Genomic DNA, 22,194 nt, shown 5'->3' on the forward strand with positions numbered 1-22,194 from the left:
TTTCTTGAACTGCTTGATTTATGTCTTGGGCTTGACAGATGTACTCCCTCTGTAGCTTCATTTTTTAACCCTCTTCAGCAGTGAAATGTGCCACAGCTCCTGTCTAAGAGGTGACAACCACCTGGGCAAGTCCCCTTGTGTTGGTGACAAGAATCTAGCAAAAAATCCCAAAACATTAGATGAATTTCATGTGTTGCTTGGTGTAGTTCTTTTCAAATTTTATGAGACATAAAATGAAAGAGTATTTTTTTTTTAAGTCCATTGATTTTATTGAGGTTATTTACTCTTTTCTAGGCCCTTCTGTCTCTCAAGTCAGGGTCTAGTATAATTCCTGATAGTAGCAAAATTGGCACAGTCACCACTTGCTCGTGACGTGCCATCAGCATTTGAAGTAAAGCATGCAAAAATCTGGGAGTGAAAATGGCTGAAGGAAATTCACTTCTAGCTATTCCAGCTAATACATGCTATTTTGAAAACTCTGGTAGTTTTTTACTTCCTTTGAAAAAAAGCTTGAGCTGTCTTAGCTGGAAGAGACCTCTCAAGGTCATCCAGTTCAGCCTCCCTCTCAAAGTGGAATTATTGACTTCATTACATCCGGTCGGCTGTAGGTGTGTTTGAAGGATTTTTGAAAATCTCCGAAGAGGAGGCTCTGTCCCTTACTTTTCAAATTACTCTGGTGTTGCATTGCCTTCCTATTGTAGTTCTTTTCTGCCAGACCAAACTTTGTGAGCATTACCCCTTGTTACTCTTTGCTGGTAGCAGGAAGGGTTTAGCCCTGACATGTTTTTCACTCCCCCTTCAGTAGCTTTTGGTTGCTGTTCAAATTCTCTGTAGTCTCCTCTTTGCCAGGAGGAGCAAGCCCAGATTCCTCAGTATTTCTTCATAGTTTTCTGACCATCAGTTTTCTGTCCATTAGTGGAAGCCTTTCCAGTGCTCAATACCAGTGATTGCATTCCTTATTTTTTTTTTCCTTCCTGCATTGGAGTCCATTTATCTTTTCTTCAGTTAGTGGTGTTACTTGATTCTGCCGTAGAATCATCAAAGTCTCTGGTAAAATTTCAGTGGCATCACTGATTTTAGCAAGTGAAGGATTTTGCTCCTGCTGAACTTTAAAAGTGATAAGTGGATAAATTCTCTTGTATTTATTTTATGCTTAGTTCAATAATTTTTGAAAAGTAGACCTGTATAAAACTAGTTCTGAAGTCTGTAAATGACCACTTGTTTATGTCCTTTGTTTAAAACATGCTTCTGCAAAATGCTCAAAGGCAATTGTTCTATTAAAGAAACTTAACACTTCTATTTAAAATATTTATCACAGAATAGGTAAATCCTTACTAATCACATTTTAACTCACAGTTGGAGTTCTGAATTAGTCATTGATGTATCTTTTCTAAAGACAAATAGCTGCAAAAAATTAAATACTCAAGGGTATTTCACATAGTTATAAATTATATGAATACATTAGGTAACAGCAGATGGAACTGTAAAATTACTTATTGTTCTGTTTTTCTTTGCAGAAAACAAGCAGTCATGCTCGAATTGGGATTTTGAACAATCCTTCGTCAAAAATAAAGGAAGATAACACAGCCATTGCAAGAGGAATTTTGACTGCTTTTTTAACCCAAAACCACAGCAACTTAAAAAGTTTCCTAAGTAAACTCAGTAAGGAAGAGACAGCAAAATCCCTTGCTGCTGGAACTAAAATTGTTAAATTCCTCACGCCAGTGAGTACAAGCTAAACTAGATTACTTCCTTTTTTATTTTACATATATCTTATTGGAAGAAGGTGGTGAGAATAACAGTGTTTGGCTGAATGCCTTGAAGTTTATAACCCATATACAGTTTCTTCTCAAGCAGGTTTGGATTTTTGATGACTTTCATGTGATTGAATAATAGAGAGTTTCTTTGAAGGGAGAAAATATGACAGTACTGAGAAATTCAGAATACAGATATAAAATAAAATTGAGATCAAAATAGTTTAATTTTAATTTTTGGGTTTTTTAATAGCTCTCTCATTTAGTTACAATTGCAGTATTAATGTTTTTCAAGAATTTAGACTTCAGAAAGATTTAAGACTAAATGAGAGTGAAACTGAATTATGAAATAACAGCTGCTAACTACTGTTTTTTGTCTCAGAAGTAGCTGTAAATTTTAGTCTTCTTAAATAGGAAGTGTTGGAAGACTAAGAAAACTCTCTGGACCATATTAGAAAATTAATATTTTTGAGTCATATTTCTTGCTTCATTGTTTAATAAATTTTGAAAGACATAAAGGTCTCTAATGAAGCTGTGTATGCTAAGTATGTTGCTAATTAATGTCATTTTATTAATTGTATCTGAATGAATCTGTTTGCTTGGTCTCTTTATTACTAATGAATACATGTCAGAATAATTCTGACAGGTGAGACGCAATTCCAATTTTGGCATGTTTTTGCTCTCTTTGAAAATGAATTTGTGTCTTTCTGGTTGATGTTGGCTTCTCCAAAATATGTTCAAATTGTATCCAGTGGCCATATTAGAATGACTGGGTTTTTAGAGTATTACAAATTTTTTTATACCTTTTTTCTAAAAGTGGGAATACAGTTGAGTTGTTAACAGAGTGTTACTTTTCATGCAGCTGTTGTGCTGGATCATGGAAAAATTGCTTAACCTCAGGCTCAGCTTTGCTCTCATGGTTATTCACAGTTGCCCCAGGGTACAGACTGCACTCTTGGGCTCACCACCAGCAGTTGTGTGCTTACACGGAAGCTGAGGTGGCTGTGTTACTTTGATTTCTGGTTACCACATAACTTGAAGAAAATCTTTGATTTCCTCACATGATACAAAATTTATTTTTGCTGAATCATTCCAGCATCTCATGCTTTACCTTTGCTTTAGGGAATGGATGGTGATACTTTTGAGAAGAAGTACAACACTTTAGGACTGGATTTAATTAAAACTCAACAGATGTTCTGCCAGGAGGTTCTGAAGCTGCTTCCTGGGCAAATGGCTGTTATTAGCAATGGCAGGGTAAGAAGGAAATTAAGTCTCTCAATCTTTTTTAGGATTTTTTTACTTCTGGAACTTCAGTTTCAAACTAAAGAAAATGTATTATATTGATTTCCCATTTATTCAGAGAGTTGTTCAAGAATGGTATGTTATCTTGCTTTTTTATTTTGTTTTACTTCTAATTTGTTCATTAACTCCATTCCATTGAAGCTACTATGTGTGTATGTCATTCCCACAGCTATTTTAGAGTTAATCTGACAAAATTCTCAAAATAGGTTAGTATCTGATTTATTATTTGTGGTGCTTAAGAATAATTTTTGATTCCGAAGTTACTTTTATTTTACTATGTAAATAAATGTATATAAATTCACTGAGCAGGTTAGTTTCAAGCTCTAAAACACCACATTTTAATAAATATATAGTTGTTTTATAGTCTTAAATCTTAATATACAGATAAAAGTGTAGTAATTTTGTTGTTTCAATTTTTGTATGTATATGCTGAAATCAATAGCTTTAATTACAGTTGGTCAATAGATGATCTGTGGTCAAAAAATATAATGTTGCATTCAATATTTAGTGCTTGTTAAATGACAGTCAATGCCTTACATTGCAAATACAATTTGCAAACTACATTTTAATTCTTCTATTTTTGATTTACTCCACCATTCGAAAGAAAACTATGTTGGCATCTCATAACTGGAAACTCTTTAAATTTAGTGAGTTTAGTTACTCTTATGCATCCTAAATGCTGCTGACATGCAACTGAAATACTGCTAAAAAACACATAGAAAGCATTTTTGTTGATGAAGCCTTATAGAATTGTTGGGTTTTTTGTGTCAGCTCTCTCATAACTAAATTAGTGAATTTATTTTATAAAATATTATTACTGTTCTCCATGCCTAAAAAAGCTAAAAATAATGTCATATTTTAAGTTTTGGGGAAATAAGTTTCATAAAAATATTTGGATAAATTTAATAATGTATATTACTTTAAACTATTAACTCTAAACTATCACTTTTAGAAAGACAAGGGATATCCTTCATTTCTGTCCTTGCTATTTCATCACAGAAGTTTTGCTTTTATGAGCAAATTAATTTTTTCTAATTGACTTCTCCAAATTACCATAGTATTTCATAATTACACTGTGGTTTCATCTGTCTCATACATCATTAATAAAAAAATCAAAAGTGGAATTTGTTATATAACCTCTCATTTATAGGAAACAGTTGAATTTTGAGGAAGATGCATTCAGCACCCAACTTACATAATGAGATTCTACATCCTGGCAGCCCTGTAGGCTATTGAAGTTGTCTTGGGTCAGTTTGGCCTGATAGACTGAGTAGGAAATCCAAACAACATCCTCAAAGCTATTTTCTGGGACTCCAAGGCACTTCTCCTTTCTTTCAGACACCAAAAAATGTAGTAATCCTGTATCCTCTCATATTAGGCATTTTGTATCCTTTCCCATTCTTTCTATCCATTCTGCTTCATTTGACAAGTAGTAGAAGGAGATTGTGTTCATAGAATTAAAAAGCTAAAGAGTGTGGTAGACAAATAGTAATTTGAGTTTAAAATATTTTACATAAGAGAGCTTTTTCTTAGAGTTATTTCTAAATAGTGTATTTCTTGACAGAAGGATGTATAATGAAAAATAGCATGGATATTTTGATTGCAGTTATTCTTTGTGATTGTGATTGATAATTAACTGTAATCATATAACTCTAAAAGCCTAAAACTGCATAGTTACTCTAAAATTCAATTAGTTTTATAATCAATAATATTGATGTATATAGACATTGGGGTTTCATATTCAATATTGTGCATTCATTTAAAATAGTAGTTTATTTTTACTTACAAACAGAGCATTATTGGGACATTCTACACTTAATGTTTTTTTTCTCTAAGATACTGGGTCCTTTAGATGAAAATGAATTCTCTGCAGAAGACTTTAATTTGTTGGAAAAGATAACATACAGTACCTCAGCAGAGAAGATTAAAGCTATTGTCAAGGAGATGGGAAACAGTAGTAAAAGGTAAAATTCTCTTGCCTCATAACTTATGTGCAGCTCTGCTGAATTACTCCACATACTCTCCCTACTTTCACTCTCCTTACAACCAAGAGTACAGCTAACAGTAAAGGATTCCTACTAGGTTTTGTTTATATAAGAGTAATTGTAAAGCATAATAATAAGCTTGAGAAAATACAGTGCATCTTAGGCCAAATACGAGTATTAATATTTGAGGTCATTGTCTTTGGGAATTGTTACTTAGGGAGCCTGTAGAGGCATGGGCTGATGTTGTGCCCTGACACCATAGTAGACAACATTCACACATCTGTTCACTGAAGAAGTGTAAAGATTAAATGAGTTCAGGCAATCTTCTAGTCTAAGGATACAGCTTGTGTACAAAGAAGAAAGCAAAATTACGCTCTTCTTACAGTATCTCTGGACTTTGAGTATAATTTCTGTTATTTAGAAGGACTGGCACAACTGCAAGAATCATTACCAGAAAACCAAAATCAACAAGAGACAGAACTAAAGGAGATAAGTAGTGAGATACAAAATATATTTAGACAGATATTCTGACTTAAAAACACTGAAATGGAACTATGATTTCTAAGGGAACTTCAGTAGGAAATTCCAGTAGAAAACATTGAAAGATGTGCCCAGAATTGAAACCAGATCATTTGTGTCTGTTCCTTAATGTTGTCATAAATGGGCTTTTTTTTTAATTAAATAAATAAATAAAGAGCTAGAAATATCAGCATATCTTAACATCATATACTCACTTCTCTTGATTCTGAATCAAGTCTCTTTGGCAAATTTGTAAGTAATAAAAACTTGTCATTAATTCAGGTTTACTTTGTCTTGTGGACCAAGCCCCACATTTTCTTCAAAGCTCCACATTTTCATCGAATTACACAGGCTTGGAGACCCAACAACTGAGAAAAATTATTGCTGTGACTGAATTCTGCATCTCTTAAAATTAAGGTGTCCATTTCACAAGGCTTCTCTAAGGCTGTAGTGGTTCTTGGGCGTTGTCATGCTGAAGGTTTAACTCCAAGCTACAAGTCCTGAGCTGTGAATCACCTTAGAGTCCAGGTCTGGGATGTGGGCTTCCTAAAGATGCTTTATGCAAAGAGACTGACATTAAAATGTTAATGTTCTGCTCCTTTTCTAATGACAACCAAACTCTATGTGCATTATTTAATACAGTGGCAGTGATTTGATTATGAAAATAGATGCCCTGCTGTCATCTTTGCCTAAAACAGAGATGAGACAAGATGTTGAATTACTCAAAGAACAGCACAGGTCAGTTTTGTCATGCTAATGCGCTTAGAGTAATTTTTTATTAACATTTGAATGTACTGATGATTACATAGTCTTTGGAAAGTTGAGTAAGCATTCTAATTTTGAAACTGTTGTATGAGCAGCCTGCTCATCTGCCATAGCATAATGCATCTTTACCTTTTTCCTAATAAATTCATTAGTAATGCCTATTGATTTCCCAACCTTACCCTTTGCTGAAAAAAGGGCAGATGGGTGCATGTTTTAAAAGGACATATGGTAATACAAAAGCTATTATCAAATTACAAATTTTTATAAAAATTTTTGCTGTTTCGTAATCTCTACTTGTTTTTGTTGATAAGGTGCTCCAGTAGTAGTTGTGTGTGCAGTTGGACTGTGCCTGTTGGTGAAGGCAGGAGTGAAATCAGTGGTAGCCTTTTCTAAGAGGCCAACACCTTTTTCAAAGTTACACTCGTAGCAGTCAGTACTGTGCTGCTACCATATATTTTGTGGAAAACAAATTCCAATAGTCCCTTTTCTGTATATACAGCATATGACTTTTTTGTTTGTTTTTTTAAATGAAGTTTACTGACATTTCCTTCCTGTAAATACAGAGTACTTTAACTAGGGTTGGCTTGACTTAGCCTAATCAAGTCTATCAAACTGAATTATTTTCTGGAATGCATAAAGCTAGTCCAGCCTGTCAAGTTTCACACTTCTCAAATGCCATTTTTCCCCCTCTTTTTTTCTTTTTAAATTATGTCACCACCGCTACTTGTCTGATCCAATGATTCCAGATCTCCATGAAGGGAACTGTAAACAAATGACAAAAAGACCCTTTTTAAAGTCTTACTGTGTTTTATTTTACTGATTTTGTTTTAGAGAATGTATCTAATGACTAACCAGTATAGAAGTATGTAGATTAATGCTACATTTTTTACTCCTGTTCACATTTAGCTTTTCTAATTGTATCACAGGGAGCAATCATGATTATTGCTTGAAATGAGGGAAATATTTTCTTGAGCAGTAAAATCTTAAACGCCTCTGATATTACAAATCTGTCTCTAAAAATGTTTGTCCTTTCAGCAAATTCAGTTTTGAGTTTTCATGTCACTTGTTTTGAATACTTTTTTAACAGTGTAATAAAAGTCGAGCCCCAAGAGAATGACCCATTCTATGATGTCGTTGCTATTGTGGATCCATTGACAAGAGAAGCACAGAAGATGACCCATTTATTGATTGTAAGATGGGACTAATTTCTTATAATTTGCTTATTTGTACTTCAGTTGTTACTAAACTTCTTCTAATTTCCATATACAGTGTAGTAAAGAGTAAACAAAATTTGGTTATTCTTTCTTTTCCTTTAAAATATGTGTTTAGTTATTTTAATTCATAAAAGAAGTTGAGGATGATCTAGTTCATCATTATGAATATTTCATTTGAAAGTAAAATTCAGATGCCCCCATGGCCCAGTCCTCTTTGTTGAGCCTGTAAGTGCTCTCTGCAGTCAGTAGAAAGAAAGGAGAAGATTGTGTACATAATTTTTTGCATCTCAGAATCTCAGGAGATATGTGCTTCTTTCCATTAAACCAGATCACCTTAGTTTTCCAAGGCACCTAAATGAGATGGTCTAAATCTGACTTGTAATATCATCATAAGAAGATTGGACTATAAAGCTTTCAGCTCTTGGAGGGATATTTCTCAGTTGATTAATGCTACCAAGTATATCTAGATAGGCTTCCATTGTGTGTAGCTATTGATCTTTTAAAGAGAAACTGTCTTAAAAACACAGCTGCTAAAATTTTCTTCTTTCACCTACTGCAGAAGATCACTGTGTCTCAGGTTCCTTTATAAGTTTCCCATAAAAATGTAAATTTTGTCTTCACTTTATGGTCTGTTATAATTCTGAAACCTCCAACTTGATTTTTGCTGCATCCTATTTTGTCTTTTTTTCTTCCTGCAGAAATTATGCAAGTTTCATAAATTCTTAAAGTGCTTTTCCCCCTCCCATTTTCATACCCTTTTATATCAAATGTTGAAGCATCCACTCATTCTTCATATAGTGGAGCGAAGTAAAACATTTTTTAAAATTCATGAAAAATTTTGCTATTTCTATTTTCTAGAATAGTAGCTTACCTCTAGAACTAGGTCTCTCATTTCACCCTTCTCAGTGAAAATGAAAGCTTGATATTACCAAATGAAAATATTTTCAAGTTGAAATGGACTGGAAACTTTCCATTTAGCCAAAAGTTCCTATTATGAGTATAAATCACATCAAGGATCTTGCAGCTCAGAGCAGAAACCCCCATTCCTCTGAGCTCAACTGGCTCTCTCATGCATGCCCAGGCGAATGACTCCCATGGTGTCCCCAGCTGTTCAACTGTGGCAGATCCTGCTTGAGTCATAGGAGCTCTAGTTTTAGTCAAGAAGCCAAACCTTAGGAGACAGTAATGAAATGCTCTTGAAAGCAAACAAACCAGAAATATTTTAATGTAGATTAAACTTTTCAATATCTTTTTAAAATGAAAAATAGCTGGGAAATTTATATATGTGTGTGTGTGTATATATATATGTGTGTATGTGTATATATATATATATATATAATTATTATTATTACCTGGAAAGCCACCATCTCCTGCTGTAGAAACAAAACAGACATGCAAATACAGCAAGCCCCAAATTCAAAGTTGTTAAATGAATCTTTTCTGATTAGCTTACTATAGATAGGTGATTTAAATACTATAAACTTTAATCACTGGAATATATTAAACTTTAATCACTGGAATATATTTATATTTAAAGGCTCTTTTTTTTTCATTTACATAATTGGATTAGAGCTGATTATATTGGATTGGTAACTATTCACGGTGCAAAATTTGTTGAGTAACTACCATGGCAGAACATGTGATTCTTGCCCCATTCTGCATTGAATATGTCCATATAATGCTTGGGTTTTGCCACCCTGGTGAAACTATTGTATTACTTTCTGTCACTTAATAGCTACTTCAAATAAATCTTTTGGTATTTTTTATTAAAAGTACAAACAAAAAGTTACTCATACTAAGTGGGATTGAAATTGAGAGAGGTGTAAATAGCTAGAGGTGGGCTGTAATCTAAACTTTACTGCTTAATCTGAGAGACTGGCAGTGTAAGGATGGAGGAAGGTATGAGTCAGAGCACAAATGAGAACTCAGTCAAAGCTTCTGTCTGTTTTTAAAATATGTACTGGATTGTATCATAAGAACTGTTCTAATCCTCTCCAGACTGAGGCAGGTAGCCCCTTCCATATAGTGTGTGTTTCCCTTTTTTCAAAAAGTTTTGTTACAGACTTCAGCATCAAGTATTTCCAGACAAGGCAGAGTCACTGTCTGCTGTAAATATTTAAATGCCAGCCATAACTTTACCATGGTTAGGCCACATAAGTTCTCAGCAGAATATATGGAAGAGCTAACTAGTCCTGAAGTTATGAAGGTGATCTCTAAGGTGATGTGAGAAACGTAGAAATTCCTTCTGCTAAAATGGAGGACAAAATTGACGAGTTGTGGATTTTTTTTCCTCATGGTTCACCAAAACCAGGAGGAAAGATTATTCTATATACTCTTAGAATTATCCACCTTTTTTTTTCTTGTTCCAGTAAGTATCCAACAATTCAAAAACGTGGAGAAAAAAAATCAAACCTTTTATTTTTTCCTTGTCAGTTATCTTTTGCCTTTTTTCCTTTGTTCGTTCTGTCTTCAGTGAGGATTTAATATTCCATGCCTAAAGTAAAAGGAATCCCTGAAGGAGCCCCTTTTGGTGATCTAGTCTGATTGCCTATATAATGCATGTCACAGGGCTCCATTTGCACAATTATTATTTAAAGTAGAAATAATTTTTTACTCAATTCCTAATTTAAATATTACCAAGCGTCTCAGTACAGATTAGAGCTCCTACTGAGATTTTCCAGTGGCTAATTAACCTTACTGTTAATCTCAGACTTGGAATTACAGGTTTTTGTTTAAATCTATGCTGTAAGCATTGATGTTCTCATCATTTTGCCACTTCTGTTGAAGATTCTATTATAAGTTTGTTTTCAGTGCAGAAACTTTGTATTATCCTGAAGTTCACAAACAATTCCAAGTGATTGGTTAGATAATCATGGTTTACTGAGTTAATGTTCTTCAGATGAGTTGTGGTAACTCAAGTAAGTGTCTTGCAAATGACTTTTTATTGTGCATATACACAATAAAACTAGCTCTTGAATAATTTTCAGGCCTCCTGAAATATTTCAACCATGTTTTACAGTGTTCTCTGAACTAAATTTCCATACTCTTTGAATTTTCTTATTTAAAGTAAACAGACTGAACTCTTCAAGTGTCCTATAAAAGAGTCTTCGTAATTTTGTCACCATTTTCATGTGTTGACTCAAATGCCCTGGTTTCTGGTGTCCTCAGAAGCCCTAAATAATAGAACCAAGTTCAGTATTTCAGAAGTTGTATTGTTGAAAAACACAGAGATAATGAATTATTGTCCTATTTGTCATTTCCTATTTAAAGTCCTTTGAAATGTTAATTAAGAAAGGCTTTTAGTTTTTTTTTGGCTACTGTACAAAATTTCATGGTCAGCTGATGAATTGGGATGATGCATCAGCCTTCTGCAAGATAATTTCATTCTATACACAAAAGCCTAGCAATGCAGATTACTGAAGAATCATTCTTCCTATTGGGATGAGGGTTTTGCTTAGTTTATAGGTAAAGTCCATACAGGCTTCTATCATTCTCTTTATTCTGAATGGTAGATCGATATTTGAGTCACTTTGACCTCTATTTTGATTTTGGTGGTCTTAAACTTATGTCATGTAATGCTTGCCCTTCTTATGCTTCCAGTGCTCTTGGGTTCTCCTTTCCTGATTCTTCACTTGTTCACACCAATATGCTATTCTTTACTCTTTGTTTTTTATTCAGTAGTTTTTCAGTCACGGTGACACAAAAGATAAGAATAAGAAACTAGGGATAGAACAGGTCCCTAGGGCTAAGTAAAGCTACAGTATTGTAGTAAAAAATGTGTGTAAGCCATGGGCTGAACTGAGGAAAGAAAAATTATAGTCATAATAAAAAAGAGATTTAATGAGGAATATTGTCTTGCTTTGTTCCCAATTTATTTGCTATTGTAGTAATTTTAGATATTAGCCTTACTAGTATTGGTGTTGTAACTTAGCTTTTGATGTCTTACTGGCCTTTCTGATATCCATAAATGTAGGCACAGCTGCTTTATGCTTTCAGGTAAGCACTTTGTGTCAGAAACCAAGGGCTGAAGGTAATTTGATAAAGGTTTTTATGAGTGCTTTAAGGAAATTAATAACTTTGTTAGCTTTAAGCAAAACAAAACAGATTGCTCACAAAAATAAGAAAATAATACTGTCCTAATATTATGGTTCCTATATAACAGCATCCAGAACATTACTATTTTAGAAATTAACAGATGAAGAAACTGAGAGAAAAAAATAGAAATATGTTAACTTACCGAAATGTTTTGAAGTTAATTGAATGGTTTAATACATCATTAGTCTATTGTTGACATTTAAAGTTATTAAGTAATTGAGTATTAAAATAGTTCTCTGAACTTCAATATATTTAACAATTTTCCATGTACAGTGATTTTAATAAGAGTGAAAGCAATTGTTTTAAGTCTGGTTGTTAGATTAAAGGCGTGTGTTGTACTTAGAGACCTTCAAGTGTTTTAAAATCACAATGTAACAAGGTGATAATATCATTTACTCAAGCATTATAAAATTGAGGGAGCTGCTCTTGAAAAAATTGCATGAATAGGAGAAGACTAATTAATATTTTGACTATCAAGAATCTCATGTACTAAATCATGCAGTTTTAGGAAAGGTCATATATTTATTTATAATATCTGACAATAACCTTTAATATGCAGATATATTTTCATCTTTTAAAAGTTTTAGATTGCTGCTGAAACTTGAGAAATGGCAGGATGTCACAAGGGTAACTTTGGCTTATTTTCCAAGTTTGGTGATTACCAAGAACCATTTTTTACAGAGATTTTTTTTCTGTAGGTACTCAAGGACATTATCAATATGAAACTCAGGTTATTTTTGAACTGCAGATCTAAGCTGTCCGAAGTGCCACTGAAGAGGTTAGTAGTTCATAGCTTGTCGTGCTCATTTTGGAAAAACAGTCTTAATGGTGTATTTTTCTTAAAAAGTAAACATTGCTTTGTGTTTCTGAGTTATTTTTGTTGACTCATTTTCCACTGAACATTACCTAAGCAGTTTGCACTTGTTTAGATAAAAGTTCTTGTTCTAATATGTCAAGCATGGTATCACAGGGAAGTGATTTAGTCCATCAAATACACCTCTCATTAACAGGCCTTAAATAAATCAATAGAATCATTTATACCTGTGAAAACTTGCAGAGGGGGATTATCTGTCTAAGTTGTTCCCTTTTTTACAGCCCACTGTTTGGGTAATGGATTGTACAGATTCCGTACTCCTAGGAATTAAATTCATTTGAATAAATATACAGTCTGCATTTGTTATATTGAGATGATGTTATATTTCATTGAGAACGTGATATCCTGAATGTATCTACTATAAATTGAAGTTTCTTTTATCTGTGTGTAAAAATCATGGTTCACTAATTCAGTGATAGACATTTACACTGAAATTAATTCCTTCCAAGAAGATTTCTTTCCCTCTAAGAGAAATGTTTAAGCACAGCCATCTCCTGGGCAGGTATTTTACCTATAATCCTAACACTTATATCACTAATTACCTGTGAGAGAGGTTGGTGGCAGTGCCTGTCCTTTAGCCAGAGGGCTGCAGAATTAATCATTTGCCCACAAAGCAGAAGTCCTTAGTTTTTATGCATTTTGAGAGAAATTACTTGCATCTTATGTTCCACAAGAGGGTCCTAATTATCAGTTTTCTGAGTGTCTTCTTGTGTGAACATCATTTTGATGGCTTTTGAAGCTGCGTGCCTGCTTCTTTCCTTGTGCTTGGGAGAACTTTTATGTATGGAACAATTGGGGTAAGAGCTGGACAGGAACAGGGAAACCCTACATTTCCTCTGCTCTGTCCTTGCTGCTGCTAGTGACAGTAGCCATTCTCAAAGATTTTTCATCCAGTAGGGGTTGGTCCTTCTGCATAGTTCAGTGATACAGATTCTGAGAATCCAAGGCACCTCTTGGATATTCACTTTCATAGCCTTTAGAGTGTTAATGGAAAATAGGCACATTCACAGAAAAATTACCAAAAATGAATAGGTCTGTGTTCATCTACCAGCCCATTTGAGATGCTGTAGGTATTGCCTGATGATATTCCAAAAGAATAAGGAGCTACTTTGCCTCCAAATTTCATCGTACTTGGTAAATACTCACTATATTTGAAAATATTTTAGAGGAGCTTCATGTTTGAAATTCGTATTTTACTAAAAGTTGGGTTTTGTCACACTTCTTTTTCAACAGCTTCTATCGTTTTGTTCTGGAACCAGAATTAACTTATGGAATCAATAAGCACCTTCCTTCTGAACCTGTAGCAAAATTCCTAGAACTGCCAGAATCGCCTCTTTTGACCCTAAACATGATCACTCCTGAAAGCTGGCTGGTTGAAGCAGTAAACAGTTCCTGTGACCTTGATAACATTCATTTGCAGGAAGTAAGTAACAGTTTGCAAACACTGTAAAACATGTGTTGGCCATTCTACTTCAAGAGGGAAGTGGAAATGTTGCAAGATTTGTCTTGTGTCAGTTCTCCTGAGATATTTTCTTAGGTAATTGATTATTTAGGCAATATTTTACCATTTCTATCGTCATAATCTTTTCTTCCTTTTCTCTCTTAAAAAAAAAGGCAAGTCTTAAAAGAAAGCAATGGAATAGAAAAAGTCAGAATGCAAAGTACAAGTTAAAGCAATTTACCTGCAATGTTGAGCTGTGTGTTTAGAGAAATACTACATTTAAGATAAAAGTAAAGCAATTAAAGGATTCTTTGTGTTTCCTAATTCTTGTAACCTAGGTAAATCTTCATATAAACTGGAATATATGACTGTTTATTAATGTAGTTCAAAATGTATTTCATCCTCTTTTAGTTCACAATTCTTTCAATTATTATTTAATTCTATTTTAATCCCCCATCTTCAAAATCTTTAGATTTGATTGAGTCAATAAGCTTATGCACAATATTGAGGGTGTTTGATTGAACAAAGCTGTGTATTGTGAAAGTAAAGCTGAGATTTACCTTAGCAAGGCAGAGGTGCCTCAGCTTCCTCAACAGTCAGTAGAGAGAAGGTCCCTCCAGAGTGTGATCCTTCCTCTTTGTCTTGGATTCCTGTTTTATAATTGAGTTAAGTTCCTGTGGATGGACTTTTCTATTGGGTTTTTTGACCATGGGAGTTACCTTGTGGTAAATCCCACACAACATGTTTGTGACTGTAATATTTTGCTCTTTCCACATGGTTAAGTGACATAATTTATTGATGAAGCATTCCTTCCATAGATAAAAGGGGCAGTTATAGCAGAATATGAGCTGGAATATATATTGCTTGAAGGACATTGCTTTGATGTGACAACTGGACAACCTCCTCGAGGGTTACAGTTCACTCTGGGCACAAAGAAGAATCCTGTCCTGGTTGATACTATTGTGATGGCCAACCTTGTAAGTACTTAGTATAGGAATAGTCATTACAATTGCACACATCTTATGAGAATTCTTCATGAGCATCTTGTTCTTTAAATCCTTTCTCTGTGTTGCAAGCTTAGTAATGCTAAAAGTAATGGGCACGTCCTGGAGCTGAGCTCATCTCCAGTTTGTTGAGCTTTCCCCCCTGCTCCTCTCCTGTGATGCAGTATAGGTTTGAATACAGCCTAATTTTATACTCTTGCCTGAAGTGCCTAAACTGGCAGCCTAATTGCCTGTAGTAGGTGGTAGGAGGCAGTTGTATTCAGGCTGAGATTCCCTGACAAATGTAAGGTATGATTCACATTCTGAACAAAATAACCCCTTTTGTTACATAATGATCCAGGCAAAGGAAGACTCTGATTTTAGATGCTTTCAGGTGAGTGCTTAGAGCCTTGGTGAGACATAGCCACACCTGAGAATTTCTCTCATCATGCAAAGTAGTTATTTTTCATGTTGGCAGTCTGTAGAGCAGAAGACTATGTGACTTCTGAAGTGAAAGTTTTATTTTCTGATGGCTAAGGGAATTTGATAGGGAAGGATTTTGATGAGTAAGACCTTTTACCTATCTGCTGTTCTCTAGTCTTTTTAAATACTGTATCGTAAGGAATGAAATGCTTAATAAATTGTGAATCTTTGATTTTGCACAAGTATTGAATATGGATTCAACAGTAGATGATGTTTGGCATGATGAAACTTCTGACAATTCTTCACATTTCAAAGCTTGCTCTCTGTGACTTTAACATAGCAATAGCTATTTACAGTGTTACTAAAATGGCAAGGAATTGTGTTGACTTGGAAAGTTGTTCCAGACAAAAATTTTGAGTTTCAAAGAAGCTTTTCAATTTAGGGTCTGTTCAATAATTTATTTCTTTGCTGCTCTTTTACTTGCTGTCATTGGTGGAGTTTTTGTATGCAACTCAAATTCAGCTAGAAACAAATAGAGCACAGAAAGACATGAAAACAGACATGCAGGAAAGGTGAAAGTTGTTCCATCCCTGACACACTTCTTTCAGGGCTAGTACAAATGCCTAGTAGTTTATTTTTGTATATGAAGATGGTTGAGTCTGAAATGCAACCAGAACAAGTGCCTTTTTTTCCTTAGGGGTATTTCCAGCTGAAAGCAAATCCAGGTGCTTGGACGCTGAGATTGCGTAAGGGAAGATCTGAGGAGATTTATCAGGTTTTTTCGTAAGTATGAATCCATCATTTGGGAACAGATTAATCTGAAACTGCAACATATTTTGAAAAGATCTGACAACACTGAAGGAAAGTGAGCAAAGATAGCATTAAAAAGTATAAGATGCCAGTGATGATTTAAAGTTTGTAAAGAATACCTTATTTCCTTGTATTGTTGTTTTTTGATGGCTACATGTGTTTTTGAAGGCATTGAAGGCATAATAAAGCCAAGCTGCTCAGCTAGACTGGATGCTAGCAGTGTCCCTTACTACACAGTTGCACAGCTACCAGACACTTTCCCTGTCAGTTCCATGCATGGTTAGCATTATCACACAATGGCTGCACCAAATTCTGTAGAAATGTCACTCATGGTTTTGTTTGTAATATTTTGGCATTCCCAACATATCTAACATGTAATTTCAAGAGTATGTCCAATGGAGCATTGCTCTCCAGAATTATCTCCAGAACTATCTGGAGGAAGTACTACGAATTTCCCTCTCACAATTTTTTTCAGCCCTCTGAATGCAATATATTTAAAAGTGGCATCTTTTTTTAACAGGAGCATTGTAATAATTTTAGTTCTAGACTTTTTTCTTTGATTAATTCTGAGTGTTTTTTAGTTTTCTAAGTCATCTAAGGATCACTATGGTTACACCTCCAGCTTGGGATATCAAAGCACCCTTTATTTTGAGACTCTGGCTGCATGTTGACTGCACCACATTTCCCTCTCTTGAAAGAAACCTCTGTCCATAGAAAGAAAGTTGTATTCCTGTAACTGGCATTTAGGTGACATCTCTATGGCTTCTAGATCTGTAATTTCCATGGTTGATTTTCATGTAAAGGAATATATGTGCTCACCATCATTTCAACTATTCCTGAGAAGAATCACCTTTTCCCCATGTTTTATGTAAAAGCATAGACCTGTAGCCTATGAGAGCTTTCTCTTGAAGCTTTAGATCTAATCACTTCTAGAGGAGCAGTATTGTTTATTTAATTTCAGCTGCAGTTTTTCCTCTTTTTCCCTTTTTCCTGTTATATCTTTTATCCCTCAAAGTAATTATGTGATTTGAAATAGGTCTCTTTCTTATAAAATATTTATTATTACTTGAAGCCCAGGAATACATAGTTCCATATGTTGTTAATTATCAGCTACTATTAAAAAACAACTTGCTGAACCTCTTTGTGGTTTTGAACATTTAGTTAATATCAGTGTTACAGGGAGAAAAATCAACGGGATATTAGATTCATTCTGTTTGTTTGCAGTTTTCAATTTTTTTTTTCCAGAAATCATTTACAATCTGTTGAAAAAGCAGAAAAACACAGTCCTTACCCTTTGAGGTTCACCTTATCTCCACCAACTGCATCTGTACCATTTGTCTAATTTAGCATTTAATTCTTAAGAAATATAAAGTGATTTATATAAGATAGCATGGTTAAAAAATAATGTAATGAGGTGCAGTTGGGTTAAATAATGAAACAAAATGAAACAAAACCACTCTACATTCTAGCCTGGATCAAAGGAAATTTAAATTATCTGCTGGGATTTTGCTCATTTTCCCTCTGTAACACAAATGGGCTTAATTGAACTCAGCTAAGTTACTAAAAACTCTAAATTACTGAAAACTAAATAGTTACTAAAAACTAAATTCCTCATGAGGAATCTAAACAATGCAATTTATTTCATCTCATTCCTCCAACTGTAGACTGAAAGTATAACAGGAAAAGTATGTGCACCAGGGCTGCACCAGGATCTTTGATATTTCTTTTACAGTATTAACAGTATGAAGTTTCTATCAGAGCTCGGGCAACTGTTTGATGGGGTGGAATTTTGCCAAGAGCTGTTGCAGTATATTCTCCATCCATATATATTAGTCACACCCTCTCCTGTTGAACTGTGAAATGAACCTGTTTTCTTTGAGGCACATTATAAAGGAAGTTTTAGAATGTTCTACATCTCAGTATTTATCTTACTTGCTTCTCTCATAGTTGGAAGTAATTTATTTTTACTATATATAAATACATACCATTTAAAATAAGCTGCCTCTTTCTTCTTAAAGACTACTTCTAACAAGGATAATTATATTGATGCAATCATACTTGTAAATCAATTTGTTATTAATAAATTACTATGAATATTAGGAAAGTAAAAATTGTTATACTCAGCAATAATCTGAGCACTTCTGATTATTGGGACTTTGATGTTGGTAGGAAAACAAGTAGGTATTGCTAGATAAGATTGCAGAAAATTATTTATAGCTAAAGATATCTATAAAATCCTGATATTTTACTTTTTAAAAAGGCAGGTAGACATATATAAGATATAATATTATTATATTTTGATGTCATGCAGACGGCCTAGCTGAAATTATCTTTTAAAATTTAGGAAAAGAGTTGTATGTTTGTTTCTTGGCCTTGAGGTTTTAAAGGATCTCCATTTCTTGAACCCAAATTCTTTTGTCCCCCATATGGAAAATTATAATTTGTATTATATTGGTACTTATTTGTATTAAAAGCGTCTAAGTGTTTTGAAGTTAAAGTAGTGATGTAAATAGTCTGCTAGACATGTTTTGCTTTTCACAATTACATAATATTAAGGTAGCTGTTATTACATATGTCATAGTGCTGTCAGTATGCAAGATATTTTGCTTGGATTTAAAAAGTTGGTTCATAGTAGGACAGAAATTCATCAAACTGAGTTCTGTGCAGAGTAAAACAGTTGGCACTCAGTAAAGATGGAGCCCACAGGGAGGCATCCATGAAAGAGATTTAGGGAGACAAAGCAATGTTGTTGAATTTACATCCAAACCAAACACTCTGAGAATATTGCAGAGACTTTGGAAAATCCTCTTTATCAGCAGAATCCTCTATATCTCTCTACAAAATTGATAGCATAGGGATTTTGAGGTAACTGAGTGAGTAACAGAGAAAATACTGGTTGTATGAAGATTGGGGGCAAAAATGGAACATTGGGCCGGCTGCTGCTATCAGCAGTTTGTGTTTGGATCAAATTTTACTATTTTAGAACTTTTTAGTGACACACTTTATTTAAAATGGAATTAATATCTGAGTACTATACATCCCTGTGATGCAAAGACCATTATTGGCTGGGTGTGCATATGTATGACATTTTCAGTGTGAAAATAAAACTACAATAGAGAGTAAAAGAGTTCAGATAATTCTGAACATTGTTTTATGCAAGGATAGGCCATCTCCATGAGACTTAGTGATTACAGGCACATTTTAACAAAAAAATATATTAAATAGAAAATTCAGATGAGTGTGTAAAATCCTGCAGTGTTCAGGTAAGTGGTATGATGCACATTGAAACAAGATTTAAATACTTCTGTTTTCTAGCCTAAGGGGTACCAGATTACTTTCTTAAACCCTATTATTGTGTGGGTTGCTTTAGCAAGAGGAGCCCACATAATGCTGATAAAAGATAGAAGAGATTGAAGGGGAAATATATTGAGGGGCTGTAAAACAAGAAAATTTGAAAATTATGTTGTTATTACACTCTATCACAGTAACATTTTTCATATTAGCTACTCTGTGGACTGCAGTAGTTTGGAGACACCTGAATGGCTTTAAACTGGTGTTCAGTAGGGCAGAGGTTCATGTGGTGCTTGCACAGCTGTGTCCTCATGGGTACAGTTTCCAAAGCCAGCCAGTTGAAAGCCAATATTCACTATCTCAGCTCTGTGATGAAGCCTTCCCTATACTTTTAAAAGCAAATCTATTTTAAAAGTACATTTAATGCCATCACACAATTTCTAAGCTGTTTTCCATATTTGAAAAATAAATTGTTGTTATATTTGAATATAATATATATAAAATACATAATAATGTGTTTAGCTCTAGCTTACTGCAGTTTTTCATTGATTAATAAATTTCTTGTAAAAATTCAAATTAAAAATTTAATTTGAAGTTGAAATATAATTAGATGCAAGTGAAGTAATTTTTTCTGTAAACATCAGCAATTCTAAACCTTATTCTCTGATTAAACCCAAGTAACAATGCATATTTTAATGAGACAGTACATTTACCTGGGCTTTTTTTCTCCTCACAGCCATGAAGGAACAGATTCTGTAGCTGACCTGGCAGACGTTATTGTGGTATTAAACAACTTCAGAAGCAAAATTATCAAAGTTCAAGTATGTATGCAGTGTTTCCTTGTATGAAATATGACTTATGCGTTTCAGGCTATATTTAATTGAAATATGTATACTGAAATATATAATTTAGATTTTGTATAATTAAAGAGAAGGATGTGCAAATTAATGTAGTTAATTTGATCCAATCATGTTCTACTAATTGTGTGGGAGATTTGTTAAATAGCTGTTAAACATAGATAACATTTATCTCATCTAGCTCGAGGTGCCCAAGTGTGCAGTCTTGGTGACTCAAATCCCTTTCTGCTTAGCAGGAGAGAGTCCAAAGGACTGCTCATCCCTGCTCATATATGGATTTAAACCAAGAGAATGACCTCTTGAGACATCCATTTCTCTCCAGTGGGTAAGGAGAGATTTTACACAAAGTTCAGATTCCAGACTGGATGTTAAAATCAATTATGTTGAATTTTACCCTAGGCGACCAAATTTGTGCCAACAAAATTACATTACTTTCATTAGATGTATCAAAAACAGCTAATGAAGCACCACTTACTGAGGAGAAAGATCCTCATAATACGCTGTATTTTGCACTATATATTTTAAATATTTTTAAAATATTTGTCAGTATTTCAAAACACCAGACATCAGTCCCTTCCCCAGTCCTGTAACTGAAAGTTTCCAGAAGCCAGGGAAAGTGTGTAAGACTCTGGAGCATGATGAGCCTGTCTTTAAACAACAGAGAATGGGTAAAAGGGGGCCTAGTTTTCCTATTTAGAGCCAAAATAGGAATATTATTTTATGTGAAAGGTGGTATGTGTATTAAGCTTATAACTAGAATATGTAAGCTCTGCTATTCAGTTGAACTCTAGAATCACTTCACTGATCTGTAGGATGTGGCTTCAGGATAGTGTCAACAGAAATCTGTGTTAGCTTGACAATATAAACATGTGAAATTAATATGATTAGAGTCATACATTCAGGGTGTAAGAAGCTATTTGGTTTTCAAAAGCAATTAGATTCCTTTTAATCAAGGAAATTGAGGTGGTAAATGAAATTAATCTTGAGCCATTACAAACATCTGGATAAGACAGCAGAAATTGCTTAAGTTGGATGCAAGAGCTTATGTTTCAGTGACAAATTTGTCACTTTCTCCCTGTGAAGGGCTTATGAAAATGACAATTTCCTCTCAGGTAAGTGACATTGTGAGGTGCTACGCTTCTGCCAGCTAATGGCTGGATCATAAACTTGTGAGGGAGGAAAATGAGATAAAATTCACCACACTTGCAGTTGTTGTTTGATAAAGATGTAGAAAGGGCTTGAAACATGCTTGCTGATTTATTAATCACCATGCTTAGTGGCTCTAGCCAGTTAGTACACCATAGTGAGATACAACAATACAAGTAGTAATTACTATCAACTGCCTTCCCAAGTTGCACAAAGACCTTTATTTTACTGACTAGGTACAGAAAAAGCCTGATAAAGTAAATGAAGAGCTTCTTACAGACGGAACAACAGGAAAAAAAGGAAAGGTGGAATCAGTTGCAAGGTAATGCATAACTTGATTCTAATTCAACTGTTCCAGGACCTGTTTATTATTACTCATAGCAAGTAAATTTTCTTACTTGATACTGATACAAATGTGTTAAAAGTCTCTCCAGTGGATTTATAGTGTAAATTAAAAGGGGGAAAGACAAGCTATGATGTCATATAAATCTCCTTTTTTATTCCCTTCTTAATCCCTCCTTTGTATTTCCAGTTTCTCTTCATTTTCTCCTTTGGCTGTTTTTTTCATTTTGCTGTGGCAGGGAATCAGTCTCAATGTGAAAATCTCAGCTGGTTATGTGGTACTCATATATGTCAAACTGAACATCAAAAAGCAAACCAATGCTGCTTGCCTGCCCCCGGACACAATTTATGAAATCTCAAGTGTTTTACCTTTTACTTTAAAGTTTGAGTTTT

General features: G+C 34.2%; 1 protein-coding gene across 1 annotated transcript in view; it reads left to right on the forward strand.

Moving 5' to 3' along the window:
- UGGT2 (UDP-glucose glycoprotein glucosyltransferase 2) overlaps positions 1 to 22,194 on the forward strand; it is a 77,226-nt gene that overhangs the window by 41,767 nt on the left and 13,265 nt on the right. Inside the window, 11 exon segments of the mRNA XM_030962349.1 lie at positions 1,518 to 1,724; positions 2,877 to 3,008; positions 4,893 to 5,020; positions 6,203 to 6,298; positions 7,413 to 7,515; positions 12,333 to 12,412; positions 13,742 to 13,931; positions 14,768 to 14,926; positions 16,053 to 16,138; positions 20,193 to 20,277; positions 21,696 to 21,781. Coding sequence (XP_030818209.1) covers positions 1,518 to 1,724; positions 2,877 to 3,008; positions 4,893 to 5,020; positions 6,203 to 6,298; positions 7,413 to 7,515; positions 12,333 to 12,412; positions 13,742 to 13,931; positions 14,768 to 14,926; positions 16,053 to 16,138; positions 20,193 to 20,277; positions 21,696 to 21,781 — 1,352 coding nt within the window.

This window comes from Camarhynchus parvulus, chromosome 1 (genome assembly GCF_901933205.1).
Source record: "Camarhynchus parvulus chromosome 1, STF_HiC, whole genome shotgun sequence".
In the NCBI taxonomy this organism is placed as follows: Eukaryota; Metazoa; Chordata; class Aves; order Passeriformes; family Thraupidae; genus Camarhynchus; species Camarhynchus parvulus.